The following is a 24,936-nucleotide window of genomic DNA, read 5'->3' as shown; positions in this document are numbered from 1 at the left end:
ATTAGTGTGTGGATATTATTAGTACAACTTAAATACTGTACCTAGTACAAGACTGTACCACAAAACATATGTATCAAATATGCATTAAAAATTGCAACAGGGCAGGAATCAAGTTCAGGAATCTTAGATTTTATTCTAACAGTAGCTTTAATTACAGTGCTTCTTTGTCAAAATGAAAATTGAAACGTATACAAAACAATTGATTAGTAGTGTGTGTCAATGAAAAGGATCAACTTCACATCAATAACTCATCCTGATCAGACTCAAGTATTCACTATCCAGTTTCTCAGCCTCTGTTTTAAAAGCTGGCAAATCAAGTCCTTGCAGTACTTATAATCAGATGAGTTCTACAGGTTTGGAGAATGGTGTGGGAGAAAAAGGAAATGGAACTGATGGCAATACAATGTCCTGCGCAACACCTAAAATGGAATGACTCGCACATGTAGTTTCATACACTGGGAAAAGCAAAGAGGGGTAAGGGCTTAGGTGCATTCATTGACATTGCTACCTGCTATACATCAGCCAAGGGACAAGCTAACAAAGTCAAAAGAAAAGAAACTCCTTTCCCATCTGACCCAACAGTGCCTGCATGCTGTGATCAGTTTACCATGTTGGTATGGGGTGAGCCACAAGGATGAAAGTCAGTTAGCACAAGAGTCTAGATTCAAACAGGCAATAAAAATTAAGGATTCCTGGCACTTCAGGTAACCACTCAAGACTTGCTGCTGTGGTCACTAATTTTCTCTTCCCTTGCTCTTCCCCAATGCAATTCATGATATTATAAAACTAAGTTTAATGGTGGTCCCTAGATGATGAAACCTTCAGCTCTTCACTAAAATAATTTAATCACTCAGATCAATTTTAAATTAAGCCATTTAAGACTTTAAATTATTCAAAAAGGCAAAAAAAGTAGGTTACAAGTTTTTTTTATTCTGAACTTCAATTCCAGCCTGCATAGGTCTAGGAAAGGGATACTCAAGTAAGCTTTAAATTGAGACCAACTCACAGAAGTGCAAGAGAATCTGAACCCAGAAATCATTGGAGAGTGTGTTGGTAGTTTTAAAACCAAAAACACAAGCAATCCTTCACTGCTGAAATCCCAGCTTTGGGCAATGAGGGAAACAAGCAGAAAAATCAAATAAAGTCAGATGCAAGTTCCCTCCCTCCATCAAAAGCCATGCCCCAAACTGCAGGAAAGCCTCATTTCAGAGCTAGTAAACCAAATCTGTTATGAGACTTTGTGCATTGTACTGTTGGGAGTGCATACAACTCCCAATTCCAAGCTCTGTCCCTTTCCTACACTAAATTCTTACATGTCAGTTTAAACCTCAAGGGAAAACAAAGAACAATCATGAGGGTAAATATTGCATAGGAGTAGCAGGAAACTGCCTCGTTACAAAAAGGGACTATATATACACATTTTAAATAAGAAACCACATTTGCTTTCAAGTCTGTACTTCTCACCCATACAGTATGGTGTTATTTATAGTTCTAGTGATTGGATGTAATGAAGCAGGTTCCTGGCACCCAATACCACAAAGTAGCAGTTGCCATACAACATAATGAAGCAGAAATAAGGGGGAGGGGAGGGGAGGGAGGGTGGTGGGCAGGAAGGAAGAAAGGAATTATTTGTTACTTTTGAGCTGATTGGACAACCATTCCAGTCCTTCATATAGGCCATCACCACTGGTTGCACAGGTTGCCTGGATAAACCAGGTCCTCTGGCGGAGCGCGTGCAGACCCAGTTTATCAGTGATCTCGGCAGCATTCATCGCATTAGGCAGATCCTGAGAAGAGAGGAAACAGAATTGGAAACAGCACCACATTCAATTCTAGGCTCACCACTATCACTGTGACTTCTTTGGTATTGCTATTATCACATGTACCAAGATACAGTGAAAAGTTTGTTCTGTGTGCCATCCAGACAGATGATGCCATATGCAATTACATCGAGGTAGTTAAAAAAAGCAATGCAGAATATATCATGTTACAGCTACAGAGAAAGTGCAGTGCAGGTAGACACAATGCAAGAGCCACAACAAGGTAGATTGGGAGGTCAGGAGTTCATCTTTTAGTACACCAAGAGGTCCATTCAGGAGTCTAATAACAGTGGGATAGAAGCTGTCCTCAAGTCTGGGGGTTCTTGCTCGCAAGCTTTTGTATCTTCTGTCTTATAGGAGGGGAGAAGAGAGAATGGCCGGGGTGGGAGGGGGTCCTTGATTATGTTAGTTGCTTTCGAGGCAGTGGGAAGTGTTGACAGAGTCAACAGAGGGAAGATTGGTTTGCGTGATGGACTGCGCTGCATTCATAACTCTGCACTTTCTTGCGGTCTTGGGCAGAGCAGTTGCCATACCAAGCTGCGATGCATCCCTGATAAGATGCCTTCGATGGTGCATCTATAAAATTTGGTGAAGGTCAATGGGGGAATGCCACTTGGAAGGGAATCATGGGAGTGCACCAGAGCTAACATGCTATACTGAAGTGGTTAAAATGGAGACAATGTCCAGCTCAATGCTGACAAAACTGAAAAATGTAACCATGACAGGCATAATGAACCAATAGAGAATACATGGGACAAACATCACAAAAGCCCACCCAGTGCTAAAGCATACATTCAGCTAGCATGCTCATGCCAATACACAAACACACCAAATTAATGGGAACAATAAATTTAAATTCAGATTCCAGATAAGGGGGATCTCTGTACTATTTAACTTGGTGGACTTTTGTCCACAGATCCTGCCCAGTAGGTTATGGGCTATAATTTTAAGATCATAAGATAGGCCATTCAGCCCATCCAGCCTGCTCTGCCATTCAATCATGGCTGTTTTTTTCTCTCCCTTTCCCCCAGCCCCTGACCCTATTCTCCATTATTTATCATCTGCAGCTATTTACTCACCTGTTTATTTGCAAAAAGTAGCAACACAGCTTCTCGGAGCTCATCTTCAGCAAGCATTCTCATCAATTCTTCCTTAGCTTCATTCACTCTCTCCCTGTCATTACTGTCAACCACAAAAATCAAACCTGGAACCCAGCAACAAGAAGATGTGACAAGAAAACAGTTTCTCACCCCCAAACTTTTTCATCTGTAATAATATTGATCCCCTGTACAGGGCCCACCATGGGATCTGTGCCCAAGCTGCTGTTTAATACTGGCGCCATTGGATATTTAACTGAGTAATGACAAAAACTCAGCTGAAAGCAATGGAACTATATCTATACATTTTGAAATCTCTGGCCTCTTTATGGGACATTTATACATTCCCAGTGATGGGTAGGTTATGCTGTGGAGAAACTAGTATCCATTGCAAATCATGAGGGGACTTTTTGGGGGGCAGATAGAAATCAGATCCCTGTTATTGGTGGCAAGAGGGAAGGGAAGTCAAGAAAGCACTTTTTGATGACGGTTGAGGTAGGGCTTGGCCTGAGGATAGAGACAACCAAGCCCTTAGATGGTTAATGGTCAGTGGGTGCAGGGAGACATTGGTGCTCATTTTAAAACTGATCTGGGTTTGCTGAGTTTAATCTTCAATATGCTGGATCAATGACTTCTGATCATCAATATCCACTATTAAATAATAAGCTTCACCAAAAAATATACTTGAAAAGCAGAAGAGAGCAAGTCGTGAACATCTCCTGGCCTGCACCTTCACTTGTCTTTTAGGTAGCAGTCAATTGTTCAGTAAAAGATTATGGCCAAAAATGAATTTAAAACAAAATGATGGATTTTAATCTGGTGCTAGAGCTCAATGGATTTTTTTTTAAAAACCAGCTGGTAGAAGCTGGATGTTCTAGTCACTTGACAGGTGCCTTTGACTCATTGATCTTGGACCCTGACAAAGGAATGGCCAGCTACCACTTACCTGGAATGGTGTGCACTAGAAGCTGCACCATTAGTACTAATTTGACTGCAGCAATTAGAGGGGTCTCCTTGCTATCTGTCAGTGTTCTCAAATGCCTCCTCTCAGTAGCTGAAGAGCTGGTCCATGAATCGCAGTGTGGATTCCATACTCAGAGATGCAGTGGATGTTATCTTCACTGTCTGACAACCAGGAGAACTGCAGAAAGCAGCACCAATGTACAAGCCTTTTTGACCTGAAGCTTTTGATTCTATCAACCAGTAGGGACTATGGAGCACCCTTTGTCTGCCCACAGAATTGTCTCCACCTTTGATTTTGCTTCACAATAACATGCAAGCAGTGATCCTAACCAGAGAAATCTAATCTCAATACAAATTAGTGTCAAACACAGGTGACTTGTGGCCTGATGCATTTACAACTACCCCCCAAATCTACCTAGCTGTAATGTTTCAAGTCACTTGTAACAAGTGAAGCTAATCTACAGCACTAATGAAAAATACTCATTTCATCATCAAACTCAGTTGTCAAACTGCAGTATGCATACAATCATTTTGTTTGTGCACATCCAGAAGCCAAGCTTCAAGTAAAGGTCAACTCATTCACTGCAGTATACGAGGGGATGGGTCTTACAAAAACCTGCCCCCATAATACACATTATCCATTGACAACGTTTCACAACATCTGGAAAACACAGACCATTTCCCATGTCTCAGGAGCCACCTCTCAGTGAAGACGGACATTGATGATGAAATCCACCATTACCTTGACTTCACCAACCTAGCCTTTGACTGACTGAGGAAAAGGCTGACGAAAAACTAAAAACCCAAATATGTTACAAGATTCATGGGTTACCAGGTAGCATTGAAACTTGGATTATCTACACTGGGCATCTTGAAGCACTGGGGGCATACCAGTGCTATCTCCACAAAATCCTCCAAATCCACTATAAGAAAAAACAAATCAATGTTTAAGTCCTCTCCCAGGCCAACACCTCTGGCTTTGAAGCCCTAATTAAACTCTGACAGCCTCATTAGGCACGTGATGTTGTTCAGTTGCATAAGATCAGACTCTCAAAGCAAACACATCGTTCAGAGCTTTGTCATGGGAAGAGGCTACCAGGTGGACAGAAGATCCAAAGATGTTCTCACAGCCTCCTTAAAAATTAAAATATCCATAATGACTCCTGGGAAACCCTGGTCCTTTACTGTACAAAGTGGAACATTCAGTATTGTGCTGAAAATATCAAGTCCACACTTTGGGAGCACGTGGAAACCCAGTGTAAATGGCAGAAGGAACACACTACCTCACATTCTACCAGAATGTCCCATGTGCCTCTTGCATCATGGTAAAAAGGCTGCAGGTCCCACACTGGCCTCAGTCACCTCTGAACCAGAATGGAGGCAAGTCATCCTGGATCCCAAGGAGCTGCCATACACATGTACAAAGCCCAAATTCTCCTTAGATAAATTTTCTTTCAAAGTAAGAGCCCGCGAACAAAGGTATTTTGTGGAATTGTCAAAAGAAAACTGCAGCCTGCACTCACCTTGTGTGTTCTGAAAGTAGTGGCGCCAAAGTGGACGGATCTTGTCTTGTCCACCCACATCCCATACAGTAAAACTAATGCTCTTGTACTCCACAGTTTCTACATTGAAACCTAAGAAATAAAAAATCTATTGAACATACCCGTCAACTCTCATACCATTCAATTTGTACCATTAAGATGCAACCTTGTCCAGCTGATAGCTCCGATTCCTTCAACAATGAAAAGTTTTTCATAACCTTCTTACTCCTGTACTCCAAGCCTCTAATGATAAACAATATTTGGTATCGCAGGCTTCAATAATTTTCTCAACATGCCCAGCCATTGCAACAAATTATGCTCATATGCCCCCAGATCTCTGTTCTTGTACCTGTTTCAGAACTGTGTTTGCTCATTTATCCTATCAAAATCTAAAAGTTCACTTAACCACCATTCCACCAGCATATCTATCCTTTCAGTTCTTATCATCCTCTTCAGTTCCCTATGCCTCCAAGTTTGGTATCATCTGTAAATTTGGAGGTTGCCCCCCGTAAATCGCAGTTCAAGTCATTAGCACATTAAGAAAAGCAGTGGACAAGCCAAATAAATGCCACGATCAAATGCATTTTTGAAGTCCATGTGCACCACACAAACAGTTTCTCCTAGTGATCCTCAAACTATCAGGTTAACTAACAAATCCATGCTGGTTCTCTCTAATCAATCTAAATTTGCCCAAACTAATAATTCTATCCCTTCTTATTGGTTTTGGAACTTTTCCCAGCATCAAGTTTAAATTGTCTGATCTGTAGTTACCATGCTCATCTCCTGTTTTAAAAAGTAGTGTAACACTGCAAATTTCGAGCATCAGGTATTTGAAGGATTCTATCCTCAGTCTCCACAATTTTCTCCATTTCCCTCAAATGCTTGGATGAAGCACACTAAGTGTAGTGAGACATTTTTGTAATCCTTTATATTAAATTTGTAGCCCATCAAATCTCCACCTTCCTCTGCTGAGACTTTAACAGGATCTTCTCCTGATGCAAAATACACATGCAGTACCTCAGCCATGCCCTCTGTCTCCATGATTAGTTATTTACCTTTTTGGTTCTGGTCAGCCCTTCTTCTCTTGTAAAACCCTTCTCCTGTACACATCCCAAAATAATCTTTTGGGATTCCCTTTCATCTTTGAAGTCTGTCTGTTCTAATAGATTATTTAAAATAAATTTTCCCTCCTAACTTCATAATTATCCAGGTTCTCACTGGTGGTGATAACCTACCATGCTCTCGGTTCTGTTCCATTTTACACTTTGGTTATTACGGAGCTTGGGCTTCATTTCCTCATCCTTCTCTCATATAATGTACAGAATATAGCAGATGCACCTCCACCTTGAAGGCCTCTCATTGTTCAATAGCAGTTTTGCCCGTCAAACTACAATTCAAATTTACTTGGGCTAGATCAGTCTATCATTGAAAACCACCCTTCTCCAACTATTTTAACTACCTGGAGTGGTCCATATCCTTTTCCATGGCTATTCTACACTTTATGATATTCAAGTGTCAATTCCTAGAAATTCCCTCACTTGTATCTGTTCCACTTGCCCTGGCTCATTTTTCAGAGCCAAGGTCAACAAAGACTCCTGCATCATGCAGAACACACCAATAAAGAAAGTACTCCTGGATACCTTTCAGCAACTCTTTTCCCTCTTTGCCCTGTATGGACAGTTGAAGTCCCCCACTATGACCAGTATGACTTTTGCACACCTTTAATTTCCCTGCAAATCTACTCCTCAGTAAACTTCCCATGAGTTGGTGACACATAGGATACTCTTTCAAATCACACTTCAAGTAAAATCATAACATGCTGGAAATGCTTACTCAGATTAGACAGTACCCGTGGTGAGATTTTTCCAAAAAATATTCAATTTTGGGATCTGGGCACTGCCAGCATGTGTCATCCCATGCAGGACATCAATTCAAAACACTAACTCTTCTCTCCATAAGTCCAGCATTATTTGCGAATTCCCAGCATTGTGCTTCTAATTTCAAAGTCCACCATATGCAATTGTTGCATTACAACTTATGTCATGATATCTGTTATATACTATGTCACTAGGTATTAAATTCAAACAGCTCACTTACCTATAGTGGGAATAGTGGTTACAATTTCACCCAGTTTGAGTTTGTATAAAATGGTGGTCTTGCCAGCTGCATCCAGGCCCACCATGAGAATGCGCATTTCCTTTTTTCCAAACATGGCTCTGAAGAAATTGGTAACTGTCCCCCCCATATTTGCAGTGTTTGATTGGACTCACCCAGGACACAAATATTTATCTGAAAGAAAATAATAAAACACATCAGGCATCAAAAGCAGTAAAAAAAAAAATTTGCAACAGCACTGTGTTCAGAAAGTGCAAACTAGAAAATCCCCTCCAGTAATCACATGCCATGGGATGTAGCTTCAATTTCACACCGAACCTTCTTTATCACACTTGACCTTCTTTGTCATACTGTATGGAAACAGGCCCTTCACCCACTGAGTGCACACCAGCCATCAAGCTCTGCCCTAACCCAATCTTATTTCCCCCACATTCCCATCAACTCCTTCACCTAGACTCGATCACTCGACACACTTGGGGCAATTTACAGTGGCCAATTAACCTTCCAAACTGCACATCTTTCAGATGTGGGTTGATAGCTCTCTGCAGGGTGATACCAAGGTTTTAGTTCTCATCTTACACAGTTAGGGCACATGTCAAGAAAGAACAGAGATGACTGCTCTTCTGTTGTATTTCCTCCCAAAAGTCGATGTGGGTCAACTAAAATAACTTAAAAGAAGATCCTGCCGGTCATGGGTCTCTCAGGATCTGCAATCCTGAATTAGGTCCAGCACAATTATACTTCTGTAAATGAACAAAACACCTTATTTGAGCTTGAACATTATTCATCATGATGACAATAAATCCAATAAGCACTACTAGAGCCCAACTAATATACTGTACTATTCAGGAACTACCCATAATGTATGCTGGGGATGGGGTTAACCTGATACCAACTTCAGCCTGTCAGCAGAAATAAGAGCTACATCAAGGAATACATTTCAAATGTGTGCACGAACATGATGTCAGCAGTGCTCTAATCATGGCTGCAAGCCCGATTACATTTCCTATTTGCTGTTTATTTCTCCTACTTGAATTTCACAGTTCTGATGGTTTGGAAAAGCTTCAAAACTGCTCCCTCGGTGAATACTGAGGTTGTTAGGGAGAAGCAGCCATAGTCAGAAAGTCCATTAATACAACAGAACCAGATCTTTTAAAAAAAAGCCTGTTCACATGTAAATTACAAGCAATCATCAAACAGGCACCATGTTCTGCAAAGATAGCAGGTTACCTGCTCACAACAGGAGATCACCCAAGAAATATGCTTGGAAGCTGATAAAACAAATCTCCATTGACACTTGCACTGCATTTGTGTTATTGTGTTACTTTTTTGAGCATTGAAGTTGCATTCACCCAGGACAGTGGAGAGTATTCTATCACTTAACTTGTACCTTATAAGATGGTGGAATGGCTTTGAGGTGTCAGTCTCTTGCAGCCAAATACTTAAGTGACTACTCCAGATGAGTTTCCGGTCAATGGAGTTGTTCTCGAACTGGGATGACTGACACACAACCTGAAATCATCTTTCTTTGTGTGAGGTACGATTACGTTGCAGGCACCAGACCTCGTATGGTCCAGCTCCTTTAAGAAAATTACAGCAATTCCTCCATTATGAATGACACCAAATCCTGCTCACTTTTCATATTTGTCCATACTTATCTACACTGGCTCCCAGTCAAAAAACCTTAAATCTCCTACCCCCATCCATAAAGCCTTTTGTAGACTCAACATTCTCATCCCAAACTTCCACCAGGCTTGCAAATCCCACTCAGGGACACACAACTCTTGAAACTGTACTTCATTTTGTAAATCTTGCTTTTTATCTTATTCTGACAGATGTGCCTTCAATGGCTTTACTCCACACTCAAACCACCAATTCCTCATCCCTTCAAAACTCAGCAAGCTTTTATGCAACCATCCAAATACATCCTTTAGTTTAATGTACTTTACACTTCTGAAGCACTTTGGAACATTGCCCTTATGCTGAAGTGCTTTGGGTTACCTTTTTATGGTAAATGTATACAAGTGCAAGTTATTATCTTAGTTCATCAACTTATTTGCCCCAACAGGTATCGCCATTAATAGCAGATCTATGGCCATGAGGAATTCACCCCAGTTCTCAAGATGTAATTCTGAAAGACAAATTTTGAAGTTATATTACTGGGTGTTCTTTATGGTTCACAAACTAAATATTATATGCTTCAATGACATTCTAGTGGCTACACAATACATCAATGTAAGAGCCCATGGGATAGTATTTCCACATCATCAGTGGAACAAATCCTTTGGGTCCTCATAAAGTATTAATTGATATCAAAATGTTTGCCTAATATTATGGTAAAGAGTGGGCTTAATACTGCACTATATTCCCCATGGATATGTTTCTGCATACCTAAAGGCAGAGTAAATGTTCATTTGGCCAATATTGTTTGGTCTGAATTTGCAATAATGCACAATCATAAATAAAATATCTTTAACATGAAGAATGAGGTAATTTAAAAGGCTTCAAAATTTGAGAAGTTAACAAAGTGAAGCTTTTAAATGGTTCATATACTCATGGTTCATATAGTCAAAACTAAATGATACGTTTTAAAATGTATCCATGAACTCTGTAGATCTTCAAGCAGGGACTGAACAGCCCCTTTCACTTGCCCAAACAATTCATGTAAAAAAAAACTTGACATACTCAGACATTTGAATATTTTACTTTAGCAGGCCCCACCATTAACATTTTATCCAGAGATAAGAAACTGCTTCAACTCAGAATGGAATAGAATTACTGGGTTGGATTCTTTGTCTCTAATCCACAAGATATTTAGTTTGGATAAGAACCCAAAGATAACTCAATGCTTTAAGACTGGTGCTCGAACACCATTATGTCAGTTCCCGTTCGGTTCTATATTCTTCAAAAGAAAATGTAAATGCCTGCACACACATTTTCTTCTGTAAGCAAGCTGGTTAACTATAGAAGTAACCACAGATACTTGCACCACAATTATACAGAACCTTTAGCAACCGAAGCAGCTGTAGAGGAAACTATCCAGTTTTCTCTCCCTCTTTCCAAATTTAGGCACCATAATGAGCTAGTCTAACATAACAAATAGTGGTCATGGCAAGTGCAAAGTTTTTTGGGCAATTGCAACTAGCCCCACTTAAGCACCACAGAATTTATTCATGAATGCCAGAATTGGTGTTGGTTTATTATTGTCACTTGTACCAAGGTACAGTGAAAAACTTGTTTTGCATACCATTCGTACAGATCAATTAATTACAAAGTGCATTGAGGTAGTACAGGGTAAAAACAATAACAGAATACAGAGTAAAGTGTCACAGCAACAGAGGAAGTGCAGTGCAGGTAGACAATAAGGTGCAAGGTCACAAGGTAAATTGTGAGGTCAAGAGTTCATCTCATTGTACAAGGGAACTGTTCAATAGTCTTATAACAGTGGGATAGAAGATGTCCTTGAGCCTGGTGGTATGTGCCCTTGGGCTCCTGTATCTTCTGCCTGATGGGGGTAGAGAGAAGAGAGAATGACCCGGGTGGGTGGGGTCTTTGATTATGCTGGCTGCTTCACCAAGGCAACGAGGGGTACAGACAGAGTCCATGGAGGGGAGGCTGGTTTCTGTGATGTGCTGGGCTGTGTCCACGACTCTGCAGTTTCTTGTAGTCCCAGGCAGAACAGCTGCAATATCAAGCTGTGATGCATCCATATACGATGTTATGGTATACAGATAAAAGTTGGTGAGTGTCAAAGGGAACATGCCAAATTTCTTTAGCCTCAGAAGTAGAGGTGCTGGTGAGCTTTCCTGGCTGTGGTATCTACACCACATTATTATCTATATTGGAATCAACAGTATAACCAAAAGGACCTGTGCAGAAGTAACCAAATGACAAAATATCAAGGGTGGTATAAGGTTTTCTTGTGCTGCGAGGTCAAGGAGAATATGATTAGGAATATCAGCATGATTGCAGAGTTAAAGCAGGAAGGAAGAATTCACATTCTCAGAGTGAGAACAAGGCAGCTGTATCATAGGGAATATTTAAATCAATACCATCAATGCCCTTATGGAAAAAGGGAGTAGTGTCTTGGCTTCAGAATAGAAAGGGAATAGACTTTTACATTATAGCTGACACCCCCAAAAAAGCAGCAAAAGAAAAAGGTGGGGGGGGGGGTAAAGCAAAATACTATGGGTAAATAAACAATTAAGAAAACCAAATGTTCCAAAAATAGGGAAAGGAATGAATGGTGTCGATACAAAACAAATCTGGGAGTCACAAGTACCAATAACAATAGCAAAATAGTAGATAAAACAAGAGTTAATTTCTACAGATAACTGACTTTTCCTGATCAAAATATTTTCAGGAGGGGCATGCATGCTGAAGGAAAAGGTTGAATTAAGACAAAATCCATATTGATTGTAGCTAAGAAATAGAAAGTCAGTTTCTCATTCTGCCAGAAAATGGGGTAAATAATGCAAATAGAATAACGACTTGGAAGTGACCAATACCCACTAATTAGGCTCAATGCAAGGGGTGCCGGACTAACAAAGGCAAAGTTTAGTTAGGTAATTAGGGAAGATAACCAAACCAATGGCACAGAAAAGTCAGGAAACATTCTTTGCATTTAGAAATAGTCAAACACAAGTTGCATACAATATAAAGTTAAAACCAAAAGGCAGACAAAAATACCATTTCTGGATAAAGAACAAATTAAACAAAAGGGAAGCAAAGATAATTGAGGAATAGTGACAATGCAAGGGAAATTGAAATAGGAAGTTCAGAAGTTAATTCTGAATGAAGAACATATGAAGTGATACTTGCTCCTTTTGAGCCTTTAAACTAGAACATGAATGCTTAGTGGAGTAGGGAGCTTAACTGAAAAAGAAAAATAGCAAACCATCTTCACAGAATATATTTCATCGTGATTAGACTGTTACTTAAAACAGTCTTTATGTAAATAGTGGCAGAACAGCTAAACTTCATTTGTTAACCAGCTACCCAATAGCTGTGGATAGTCTTAGAATCTACAAGCAGAGATATTAGAAATTGTGAATTAATGAAGATAATTTACATGAAGTTTCATTTAATAGCCCAGTACCTTCATTATTTCCAACCAGATAACAGCTTAATATGGGTGTTATCTAGCACTGCAAAAAGATTGCATAAATCTAAGCACAAGTTACTTGCATCTAACCATTTGATCTTGTACGCTAGTTCATATTTCCTTCACACAAACTAATTCTCATCCACAAATCTTGCCATGGTCTCAGATCTGAAAACTAATTGTCTGCTGAACAAACTCATTCAGGGGTGTATTCACTATACTTCTGCTAATATTCTCAGGCACACAGAAACATGCAGTCCCCCTAAGTGTTAATCAAAGTAATAGCCAATTCAAGTCACAGGTTCTGCCTTGGCACAGATATCAGGAAGAAGTGTCTTGCACTCATCTTGTTATCAGCAGTCTTGCTCTGCAAGGCAAAATGCTCCATTTTGACTTTTAAAAAAAATACCACATCTAGCATCTCCAGTCCAATCACAAGTTATACTGATGACGCGAGATATGAACGGGAGTAGATCTTTCAAGCTTTCTCTGCCATTTAATAAGATCATGGCTGATCTGATTGTAACCTGAATGCAAAACCAGCATGTCAAAGTGCATTTTGCTGGATGCCTTGGAGTTTGCAAAGCAGCAACAGACTTCCTTGCTGAAGGAGTAACTGATTATAACATAATAGTGGAATGTACAGACACGCACAAAATGCTGGCTAATGAATAGGAAACAGTTTGGGTAAATGAGTGCTGCTCAGATTCAAGATGAGTAAATGGTATACACAAGTGCTTGGTTCAATTTGCTTTGCCCACAGTTAAACCATTAAAGCCAGAGTCTGCATGAAATAGATTAATCAAACTGATGCCAGGGATGGAAGTGTCTATCAGGAATGAGAGACTATAGGAGATGATGAAAGACTCCAATCACTGTGATAGTTTCAAGATAAAATTTAATGTAAGCATTTAAAACTGGCTGAAGTATTTCAAATGAAACTAGATAAAAAAGGTAAATAAAACTACTCTGGAAACAAGGAAAGAATAAATTCAGCCAATTTCAAGTTTAGATTAAAAAAAAGGCCTTATTGAAATTAGACTTCAAATGTTTTAGTATTTAGACAGACACGGGAAGCAACATGGCCTGCTTCAATTTTGAAACTCTTTATTGTTCTAGGATGGTCAGGTAAGAAAATAACACCTTCTTACATTTGGAGAGATATCAGCAGTAGACCATTCACATAATAGCCAATTTTCTATCTTCCCATGCAAATCTCCCCCGAGCCAGATTCTGCACAAGAGCAAATAAACAGATTCCTGGAAATAATCAGCAAGTCAGTCAGCATCTTTGAAGAAGCTCATTGACTTGAAACAATAACCATACTACCTGACTCAAGTATTTCCAGCAACCTCATTATTTATTTTGCTTTACTAAATGCAATTCTTACTCTTAAATCAATTTTCAAAGGACTGCAATACACATTGAATTAAGAGATACACACATTTTGCAGAAGTCCACGGTAAGCTTATCATTCATTTATTCCACTTAGATATACTAACTCCACTTGCTCATTCCCATGGCAAAAATATCTTCTCCATCATGCATGCCTCCAACTAAAGTCAACCTGGATATCTACATTATTTCTAAGGAAACACTATTCCTACATTATCATTGACCCTCAATGTGAAAGAAGAACATAAAATGCTGTATCTGCGGAAAAAGAAAAGCTAACATTTCAGATCAAAAGCCCTTCATTAGAATCTGTTCTGCCACAGGATCTTAAACCTGAAACTCTCAAATCCCACCCCCACCTGCTGTGTTTCTAGCATTTCCTGGTTTAATTTCATATTTTCAGTACCTGCAGTTTGATCCTCGAATTGAGATATATTGGAAAAACATGTATTGATGTTATCATGGTTTAATGCAGGAACAATGGAGAGAGGGGATGAGAAAGGTCCTCTATGTCCCATCAGAAACAACGAGGCATAGTTCTCAAAGACCCACAATATGTAATGAACAGCCTGCATTACAAGCCTAGATCAGTATAACTGTTACCAAAAGGACAATTTGATAAGTCTGACTTGCATTAACAGCTTTTTACTGTTTATCGTGCAAGTTATTTTTGCACATATTTGAAAGGAGACTGCCAAAGCAGATTTACTTGCAAACCATTACATTGTTCCCATCTACAAAAAAAATCTGGAGTAGAATGGGAAAGGAACAAAAGGGATTGGAGGGTGAAAGATATCAATTATAACTATCTCGTGGAACTATACAGGCAGAAACCTTTGGCTCACTGCAAAGTAAAAGCATGTCAATTATATTAAATCTTGTTTTAAAAAGATAAGGAGACTACAAATACAAAAAGGTGTAGTTAGCTAATAAGTTAAATCTAATTCCAAGTTTTATGGAGATGTAAAGAGAAACAGTTTAATTACAAATATTTTACATTTGATCTAATTACTGGGAACCAGTTCTAGATCTCAAATCATTATTTTAAGATGAAACTCAATGGAAGACTGAAGTTGTAATTTGTTTGGAATCTCTCACCAGCAGCAGAATACATGTTCAAAAAAATGTTTTACTATTTATCTTTTGATCCTGAAAGCCTACATTCAAGTATCCATTGCATTATCTGTTATTATGAAAGAGATGCACCTGGACATCCAATCTGAGCTAGTAGTCAAACAATGCATCCTTTCCAATTATACACAACATATTAAATTGATATTTTCAAGATATGGCAAATATTTCCCCTTCGCAACAGATAAGCCCAAGTTTAGCACTGATAATTTGAAACCTCAGCTGATTCGTCACTACTATTACAATGGATCCTAACAATGGGTTTTCAGTAGCATTTTAATAATTTATTATCAGCAAATCTATACACAGAAGCTCTACATTTTACAGCAGGAATAAGATGAGCTCAGGAATATGCAACAAAGTGATCAAAATTCTGAATAATTTGAAATGGAAGTTAATGCTGTAAAAGATACAGACCTGCTAGAGATCCCATAACACTACTTACAGGTTTTCCCAATATCCTAGCCAATATTCATTTGTCAACCAATATAAAAAGATTATAGCAGTAACATTGTCACTTGGCCTATAGGATCTTCAAAAGCACAAATTAGCTACTGCAATTTCTCCATATAGAGTAACTACACTTAAAAATACTTTTGAGCTATGTAGCACTGGCTTCAATACTTACTTGTGGACTTCTATAAAACAGAAGAATGTCAATCAACCCATTGAACAAGTCAGCATGGATGCAAACAGCTATCCAATTAGTTGCACTGTCCAATGCTTTCTTAGTAGTTCTGCTTTCAGTATATACTCAATTCTATACTGGAAGTAGTTTTGACTGACTATATTTCCACCATCTCTGAAGGCCAAGCAGTACATATCAATTATTTTTCACTGCATGCATTTTGTTTGACTACATCTTTCATTGGTTCTTGCAAATTTTCATTCCTTTACTTTTCACCTTTAACCAAGTTGCATTATGGCTGATTTGCAGCCTGGTGGTTAGAATGCAGTAGTCATTACTGTAGCCAAAGTTTAATTCCTCAGTAAGGAAGTAGAGGTCAAACGCACTGGAACCCTTTCCCTTGCAAGAATGATACAAGTCTACAAAATTAGGAAAGAACTTTATAAATAGATATTTCCATGAGTGGGGAAACCCAAATTTGTGAATCTAATATTTAAAAAAAAACACTTTCAAAGAGAATGGTTACAACTTACTGCCATATATGGGAGTAACTGATTCAAAGGAAGTGATTTAAGGGTTTAAACATTCAAAGTGAACCTAGATGAACATGAAGGAATAGGAAGTTCTGTGGATGAAGAGAGATGAATTAGGTCAGGAGAAGAGGCTTATGGGGAGCATATAACAAGACTATATTTCACATAAACCCCTACATTTATAATGAAAACTGTCCAGGTAAACATATACTGTAATGCATCCTCCTTGCAGGGAGGATGGTGTAATTACAGCAACGACAAGCTTACAATTTAGTAAAGTAATGGAAATGATTGATTTATCTGTAATTAAAATGTGGTAAAACTGCACACCGGAGGAAAGATTGGAAAAAAGAGCTAATTGTGGAATATCTGTGGATTAGGGAATTATGAGGGTTTATAGTGCTGAATGATTTCAAAACTTATGTAAACCATGTAATTTAACCGTTTTCAATGTCAAAGTGCTCTTTAATAGGAAAACACAAGCTAACTGTTATAAAAATTTCACACTAACTGCTGTCTCTTTGGTTAATAAATAGAAACTGAAAAGGAGGAATAAACAGGTGCTTCTTGGGTTTGGCAGGCTGTGACAAATGAAGTACCACACTGATCAGTGCTTGGGTCTCAACCATGCAATATATCAACAATTTGGTTGAAGAAACCAAACATAACATTTCCAAGTTTGCCAAGGACACTAAACAAGGTAGAAATACACGTAGTGATGAGGAGCCTCAGGAAGTATAGATAAATGCGGAGAAATTTCTTTAGCCAGAGAGTGGTGAATCTGTGGAATTTGTTGCCATGGGTGGCTGTGGAGGCAAAGTCATTGGGTGTATTTAAGGCAGAGATTGATAGGTATCTGAGTAGCCAGGGCATCAAAGGTTATGGTGAGAAGGCAGGGGAATGGGCTAATAGGAGAATGGATCAGCTCATGATAGAATGGTGGAGTAGACTCGATGGGCCAAATGGCCGACTTCTGCTCCTTTGTCTTATGGTCTATAAACTGAGTGGGTGGGCAGCAACATGGCAGATGGAGTACAACTGGAAAAATGCAGATAGCCATAGAAAGCACAAAATTGCTGAATACCTTTTTAAAAATGGCAACAGATTGGGAAATGTCACTGTTCAAAAGGGATCTGAATGCCCTTGTACAGAAGTCACTGAAAGCTAACATGCAGGTGCAGCAGGTACTTAGGAAGGCCTTTACTGTGAGAGAATTGGAGTACAAGAATAAAAATGCTTCACTACAACTTGGTGAGACCATACCTGGAGCACGGTGTACAATTTTGGTCTCTACCTAAAAAAGGATATACTTGACACAAAGGAAAGTGAAGATTCTCCACACTGATTCCTGGAATGGCTAGCATGTCCTATAAACAGGGATGGACCCAAGCCGCTATTTAGAGTTTAGAAAAATTAGAGTTCATTTCATTGAAACAAAAAATTCTTAGAGTACTTAATACTGGATATCTCCACTGGCGGAGGATCGGGAACTAGGGAGGGAATGATAAGTGTCAAAATAAGGTGAAGGCCAATTTTGAGAAACGTCTTCACTACGTGATAAATTTTTGGAATTTTCTACCCAAATGCCGTAGGAGCTTTAGTCACGAATTAAATTAAAAACTAAAATCCACAGATTTCTGAAATACTAGAGGAATCAAGTGAAATGCCGAAAATGGCGTTAAGGTGCAAGATTGGGCATGATCTTATTGAATGGTGGAGCAGTTCGAAGGGCCGAATAGCCTTCTCTCTTCCCCTTTTTATCTATAGATATTTATGATTAGAGTTATTACACATCGCAGAGCGAGAAAACCCCTTTCACACTGTAAGAAGCGGTGCGCCAGGGGCACATTTTCCGAGCGCCAGCCTCCCTCCCCCCGCCAAGATAACTGTTCAATAACCCAAGATGGCGGCCCTCGAATCACGTCTCGGACAAGACAGCGAAATAAAAACGGAACGGGCCGCCCGAGGGGAGGGGGGGGGCACACAACGACCAGTCGAGGCAGCTACCGAGACACGGTCCTCCGGCAGCCTCCCGCATCGGGGCTCCATGCCCCAGACACCCAAAGAAGAACGACAGCCGCTCGCAACCCGCCGGCCGCAGCCCCGCCCGAACATGTACGGCGGTCCTTTCTCTTGCCGATGGAATACTCACCCAGCCACTTCTACCCCCCTCCCCCCCCACCACCAAACTCCGGCTGCTTTCCCTTCCCGCTTCTCACCTCAGGCACGAAGCGCACCGCCCGTTCGATGTTCCTCACCTTCGTTTTACAAAAAAAATAACGGGAAAGGCTCCCTGCCTCGATCGAGCTTGCCTCCTCTCTCTGCGCCACGTCAAGGAGAAAGTGGGGAGGGGGGGTCGACGGGATGATGTCACGCCGATAGGAGAGCAGGTTGCCACAGCAACACAAGGACGGCCAATGTCATCCAAACGATGACCGGACGGAGGAAGCAACCGCTCCACCTCAAGGGCTTACTTCGTGATTTTGGTTCTCTTGTCAGGTGCACGCATGGAAGAGAGCCTGGAGATGGTCAGGGAGGGGGGTGCAGCTCAGAGGCTGGGGCTGAGGGCCGTGAGAAGGGCGTGGGTGGAGGTGCTGAGTGCAAGTTTAAGGCGAGGCAGGGTTCGAAGGTTGAGAGAGGCAGGATCTCACAGAGGTGAAAACTCATAGAGTCATGCAACCCGAAAATAAACTGCTGGCGCAAGAAATTTGAAATGAAAATAGAAAATTCCGGAAAATCAGACCCACCGAGTCCCATTTCCCCACATTCCCATTAATTATCTCCGAGATATTCGCACACGCGGGGCAATTTACAAGTAGCCATTTGTCCTGCCGAGCTGCACGTCCTTCGGATGTGAGGAAAGAACTGAAATACCCAGAGGGAAACCGCACGGCCACAGAGAGAAGTGCAAACTTTGCAGAGACGGCACGGAGGGTCGGGGTTAAACCTGGGTCATTGCAGCTGTGAGGCCAGCAAATCCGGAACCTTGTCCTTCTGTTAGACCCTGTCATCTGGACCAAATTCTACATTCTTACCATCTTGGCTCCTTTATAGCACAAAACAAAATATATACGAGACACGTACACGAGAAATAAAGCAGAAACAGGCCAAATGGCTCCTTCAGGCTTCTCACCGATGCAATATCATGGCTGATCCCATTCTGCATCAACTTTCCTGCCCACTCTTCGTATTCTCTCATTCCCTTTATGTTCAAAAATCTATTGTTTTCACCCTTGACTGTAAGTGAGCATCCACAACTGTGTGAGTAACAGAGTAACAAAGGTAACCCTTGGAGTATAAATTTACATGGTTGATGCTTTATCTTGAAATTATGCCTCTTAGTTCTACACTCTGTAAATTCATCTGAGTCCTGTCTCTAAACTCCAATGAGTATAGACCAAGCAACAAACAATCTGCTGGAGGAACTCAGCAAGCTGAGCAGAATCTGTGGGAGGAAAGGAATTGTCAATGTCTCTGGTCAAAACCCTGCAGCTGGACTGAGAGGGGAAATGGCCAGTATAAACCAATTTTCCTCAATCTCTCACTATTCAATCCAGGATTGGATCTACCAAATTTCTACTGTGTTGACTTATAGGCAAGTAAATTCTTGTTCAGAAACAGGAAATAAAACTGTGCACAAGATCTAAATGAGTTGTACCAAAGCCAAATGCAATCTCAGGAAGGTACATTTTTTTAATTTGAAAATCGAAAAAAGAACTACAAATGCCGGAAATTTGAAATAAAATAAAAAATGCTGGAAACACTCAGCAGGTCAGGTAGCATCTGTGGGAAGGGAAACAGAGTTAACAGCAGGCTCTGATCTGAAACATAGAGTTCCACTCTCAGTCCTGCTGCAGGGTTTTGACCTGAAACATCAACAATTCCTTTCCTACCACTGGCTTGAACCACTGTGTTCCTCCAACAGATTCTTTGTTTCTCCTTCCATAGATGCTACCTGATTTGCTGAATGTTTCCTGCATTTTTTTGTATTCAACCTTTTTTGTAGTTATTTGCTCGTGGGAATCCACAAGTTCTACAGCAATATTAAGAGTAAAAGGGTGGCCAGGGAGAGAGTAGGTCCTCTTAGAGATCAGCAGGGCTGCCTATGTCTGGAGCCAGAGGAGATGGCTGGGAGTTTTAACGAATATTTCTCCTTGGTGTTTACTGAGGAGAAAATCATGGTTGCTCAAGAGATAAGGGAAACAAGCAAAGATGCTTTGGAGAACATTCATATTACCAGGGAAGAAGTATTTGCAGTCTTACAGTGCACTAAGGTGGATATATCCCCAGGGCATGACCGAGTGCGCCGTAAGACTTTGTGGGAGGCTAGAGGAGAAATTACGGAGGCACTTGCGGAGATTTTTCCTTCATCGTTAGCCACTGGTGAAGTTCCCGAAGATTGGAAGGTGGCTAATGTTGTTCCATTGTTTAAGAAAAGTAGCAAGGACAAGCCAGGGAACTACAGGCTGGTCAGCCTGACATCTGTAGTGTGGAAGTTACTGGAGAGAATTCTGAGCGACAGGATCTACCAGCATTTGGATAGAGTCTGATTAGGAGGAGTCAGCATGGCTTTGTGCGTGGAAAGTTGTGCTTGATGAACCTTTTAGAATTTTTTGAAGAGGTAACCAAAAAGATAGATGAGGATAGGACAGAGGATATTGTCCATTTGGAGTTTAGTAAGGCCTTCGACAAGGTAGGCTGGCCTGGAAGGTTAGGTCCCATAGAATCCAGGGAGAACTAGTTAGGTGGATTCAAAATTGGCCCAGAGGTAGGAAGCAGAGGGTGGTGGTTGAGGTTCTTTCTCGGAATGGAGGCTGGTGACTAGTGGTGTGACACAGGGGTCGGTGTTGGGACCCTTGTTATTCATTATCTATATAATTGATTTGGATGCAAATGCACAAGGCTCGATCAGTAAATTTGCAGATGACATGAATTAGGAGGTATGTTGATAGTGAAGAAGGTTTTCATAGATTATAGGGGGATCTTAATCAGTTAGGGAAGTGGGCTGAGGAGTGGCAAATGGACTTCAATACAGATAAGTGTGAGATGACGCATTTTGGAAAGTCAAACCAGCATAGGACTTATACTTAGAATGGTATGGCATTAGTGAGTATAATGGAACAGAGGGACCAAGGAGTACAAGTGCATAGAAAACGGCATCACAGGTAGACAGGGTGGCGAAAAGGAGTTTAGCATGCTGTTTCTTCATCAGTCAGTGTATTGAGTGTAGGAGTTGGGACGTTATGTTGCAGTTGTATAAGTTGTTGGTGAGGCCACACTTGGAGAACTGTGTACAGTTTTGGTCACCCTGTAATGGGAAGGACCTGGTTAAACTGGAAAGAGTGCTGAAAAGATTTATAAGGATGTTGCCAGGACTAGAAGGCCTGAGTTATAGAGAGAGGTTGGCCAGGCTAGGTCTTTATTCCTTGGAGCGTAGGAGAATGAGGGGTGATCTTGTAGAGGTTTATAAAATCATGAGGAGCATGGATAAGGTGGACAGTAGCATTCTTTTCCCCAGAATAGTGGAGTCCAAAACTTGGGGGCATGAGTTAGGGCGAGAGAGGAAAGATTTAAAAGGGATTTGAGAGTCAACTTTTTCACTCAGAGGGTGGTGAGTATATGGAATGAGCTGCCAGAAGAAGTGGTTGAGTCAGGTACAATAGTATAATTTAAGAAGCACTTGGATAGGTACATGGAGGGACGGGGCTTAGAGGAATATGGGCCGAATGCAGGAAATTGACACTAGATGGGTGGGCACCATGGCTGGCATGGACTCGTTGGGCCAAGGGGCCTGTGTGTATTGCTCTATGACTCTTTGAATTGGATGTTCCAGGCAATTCCACCTCCTCATTCTCCATCCTATATTGCCCCAGAACTGAAAAGCCAGTTAAGAGACAACCACATTGGTGTATCTGGAGTCACATATACACCAGATCAGGGAAGTATGTCAGATTTCCTTTCCTCAAGGACATGAGAAAACCAGATGATTTTAAAGGCAATGTTCTATGGAGGGGGATGCAAGTGGGTGATGAGGGACAGGGGATATGGGGGGTATTGATGCAGCATTTCAAACCAAAATGTCGACAATTCCTCTTCTCCCATACAGTTCCTCCAGCAGATATTTTGTTGCTATACACCCCCTTCAGCCCCCCATCATCCATTTTCATCTCCTTCCCCTTCTGGTTCCATCCACCTACTACCCGCACGTTTTACCCACCAGATTCCCCCTCCCCCATCTGGTTCCATCTGCCTACCTCTCCCCTAAAGGTTCCCAGTATCACCTTCCCTACTTATCTTACAACATGACCTTTGTATTCTTGTTTATCACCCTTCTAGCTGTCTCCACCTTCATCCTCCCCGCCCCCCACCTAGCTCCATCTGCCTTTTTTTTGTCTGCCTCTACCTATAATTCACTCACCTCTCTCTCTCTCCCAACTCCACCTCTCCTTCTCCCCTATCTGGCTCCATCTGACCATCATCCTTCGCACCTTCTCAATCCACCAGAAACATTGACAAGTTCTCCACCCCACAGATCCTGCTTGACCCGCTGAGTTCCTTCAGCAGATTATTTGTTGCTCCAGATTCCAGTACTTGCAGTCCCTTGTGCCTCTTATTTCTCAATAGAATGTACATTTCAGAATTTTGAAATACTTCTTGAAATGTTTACTATTGTTTATCTATGGCAAATTAATCTAATTTTCACATTTAACAACTGACGTACTCATTTTAACTTAATAATTAGCTTTTTTTGAAATGCTGGTCTCTAGTTTCTGACTCAGCTGTGTCTTTTTTTAAACTGTATGTTGGAATCACCTTTCCTCAGAGGATCCATTACTATGAGATTACTAATTAACTGTGACTCATTTATTATACAAGGTTAGTTCTAAGATAACCTGTTCCCTAGCAGATTCTAAGATAATGGCGGAAACTGTCCTGAATGAAATCTATGAACCGTTCTTTAAATTAATTTTACCAATTTGATCTGCTCAGTCTGTATGACAATTAATGTACACATGATTGTTGTATCTTCTCCTGCAAGCTTTTCTAATTAATTCCTTCTCCAGTTGTGTCACTCCTGCTTGAGAGCCTACAACCTGCTTGTTTTTGTCCCATGTTATCTCTTATCTCCAATATACTGATTTTGCTTCCTGTTCCAAAGGACCAAGTTCATTCCTCATTACTGCCTTATGTCAATATTTATTATCTGAGATATCTCTCCACACTGCCCTCCACAATCATCTTTCTTTTCTGTTTTATATGACTTTTCCAAATGTTAAGAACCTTGAAATATTTAACTTCCTTGTTGTCATGCAACTATGTAATACCAATTAGGTTAAGCCTACTTGTGTCATCAGTCATCAGTTTTGTATTGAGTGCCTTGTGGATTCAGATGCAATTCCTTTAATTTTACTTTCTATAACTTTCCTTGACTTTACTTTTTGTTAACTGCTACACGGTTACAATTAATACCTCAACCCCTTTCTGCCTCATTTTGCCAATCATTGCCCAAACTGCTAATTTGTTTTATTGCCCTGATTTCCTGGACAGATATTGAAAATAATTACAATCATTTAAAGGAGTTAATAGCCTTTAAGTGTGGAGAACTGAAGTACAAGGCAGAGAGATAATGATACAAAGCTCTGGGTCTGGGGTACTGTGAGTAGTTCAGAATACTACACATGTATGGCTGAGGACATCTTTGGACCAGACCATGACACCATTAACTATTTTCTTTTCACAAAACCCCACCAACCATTGCAGCTTTCACCTTATGGAATGATTAACAAATATGAGGGTACTTTTAGCTTTAGGTCGACCATTTATGGCACTGTGAACCGGTCATTTAATGTCAAGTTTAGTGCACCTATAAAGCACTAAAGAGACTAAAGCACTAAAGAGAAACATCTTGAGCACCATGCACCTTTGCATCATTGTCTGTTTTTGTTGTGACATTTTTGTAGCAGCATTCAAGCCAATTTGAACTAGGGCAAATAAGTCAGCATTGTGATGGCACTATTGGTTTGCTAATATTACTTTGCTTATATAAAAACATAAGAAATGGAAGCAGGACTGGGCACTCTAGCACTCTAGATTGCTGCACCCTTCAATGAGATCATCGCTGATGTGACCTTTGGCATCATGTACGCTTTCAGCCCAGATCTCTACAATCTTTGATTCCCTCTGTTGTCTAAAATTTGTTACAAGTTTAAGTAGACTTAATGATTGACACTGTATTGGAAGGCTTGAGTTATAAGGAGAGATGGGATAGGCTGGGTCTGTTTTCCCTGGAGCAAAAGAGGCTGAGACGTGACATGATAGAGGTATGCACGATTATAAGAGGGACAGATAGGATAGATAGCCAGAGTCTGTTTCCTTGGGTAGGGTTGTCTAAAACTATAGGGCATAAGTTTAAGGTGAGAGGGAGGAGGTTTAAAGGGGATCCAAGCAATACATTTTTCACCCAAAGGGTAGTTGGTATCCGGAATGACCTGCCTGAGGAGGTGGTAGAGGAAGGCACAGTAAAACATTTAAGAGTCATCTGGACAGGTACTTGAATGAGCAAGGCATAGAGGGAGCTAACAACAAACTCAGGATGAACTCAACGGATT

General features: G+C 40.6%; 1 protein-coding gene across 3 annotated transcripts; it reads right to left on the bottom strand.

Annotated features, from left to right (window-relative positions):
• Positions 1-108: 108 nt before the first annotated feature.
• On the bottom strand, positions 109-19,203 carry arf1 (ADP-ribosylation factor 1). 3 transcript variants are annotated; one of them, XM_052022645.1, is made up of 5 exons: positions 18,586-19,203; positions 7,519-7,710; positions 5,404-5,514; positions 2,900-3,024; positions 109-1,787 (listed from the first exon to the last, which is right to left on the bottom strand). In XM_052022645.1, the coding sequence occupies exons 2-5, from the start codon at positions 7,664-7,666 to the stop codon at positions 1,626-1,628; spliced, it is 546 nt and encodes a 181-aa protein (XP_051878605.1). In that variant the 5' UTR covers positions 7,667-7,710; positions 18,586-19,203; the 3' UTR covers positions 109-1,625. The 3 variants fall into 3 exon arrangements, with proteins under 3 accessions (XP_051878605.1, XP_051878604.1, XP_051878603.1); XM_052022644.1 differs by having other exon boundaries at positions 18,547-18,901; XM_052022643.1 differs by lacking the exon at positions 18,586-19,203 and adding an exon at positions 9,538-9,649.
• Between the last annotated feature and the right edge of the window lie 5,733 nt (positions 19,204-24,936).

Source organism: Pristis pectinata, chromosome 9 (assembly GCF_009764475.1).
Source record: "Pristis pectinata isolate sPriPec2 chromosome 9, sPriPec2.1.pri, whole genome shotgun sequence".
NCBI lineage: Eukaryota > Metazoa > Chordata > Chondrichthyes > Rhinopristiformes > Pristidae > Pristis > Pristis pectinata.
The sequence above is the reverse complement of the archived record's forward strand: the minus strand, read 5'-3'. Positions and strand labels throughout refer to the sequence as shown.

Coding starts and splice junctions, on each gene's coding strand:
- arf1 (XM_052022645.1), bottom strand. CDS start 7,666: ATGGGGGGGACAGTTACCAATTTCTTCAGAGCCATGTTTGGAAAAAAG. Junction 5,515..7,518: donor AACCACTATTCCCACTATAG/GTAAGTGAGCTG, acceptor TTTATTTCTTAG/GTTTCAATGTAGAAACTGTG. Junction 1,788..2,899: donor TACTTTTTGCAAATAAACAG/GTGAGTAAATAG, acceptor CTCTCTTCTCAG/GATCTGCCTAATGCGATGAA.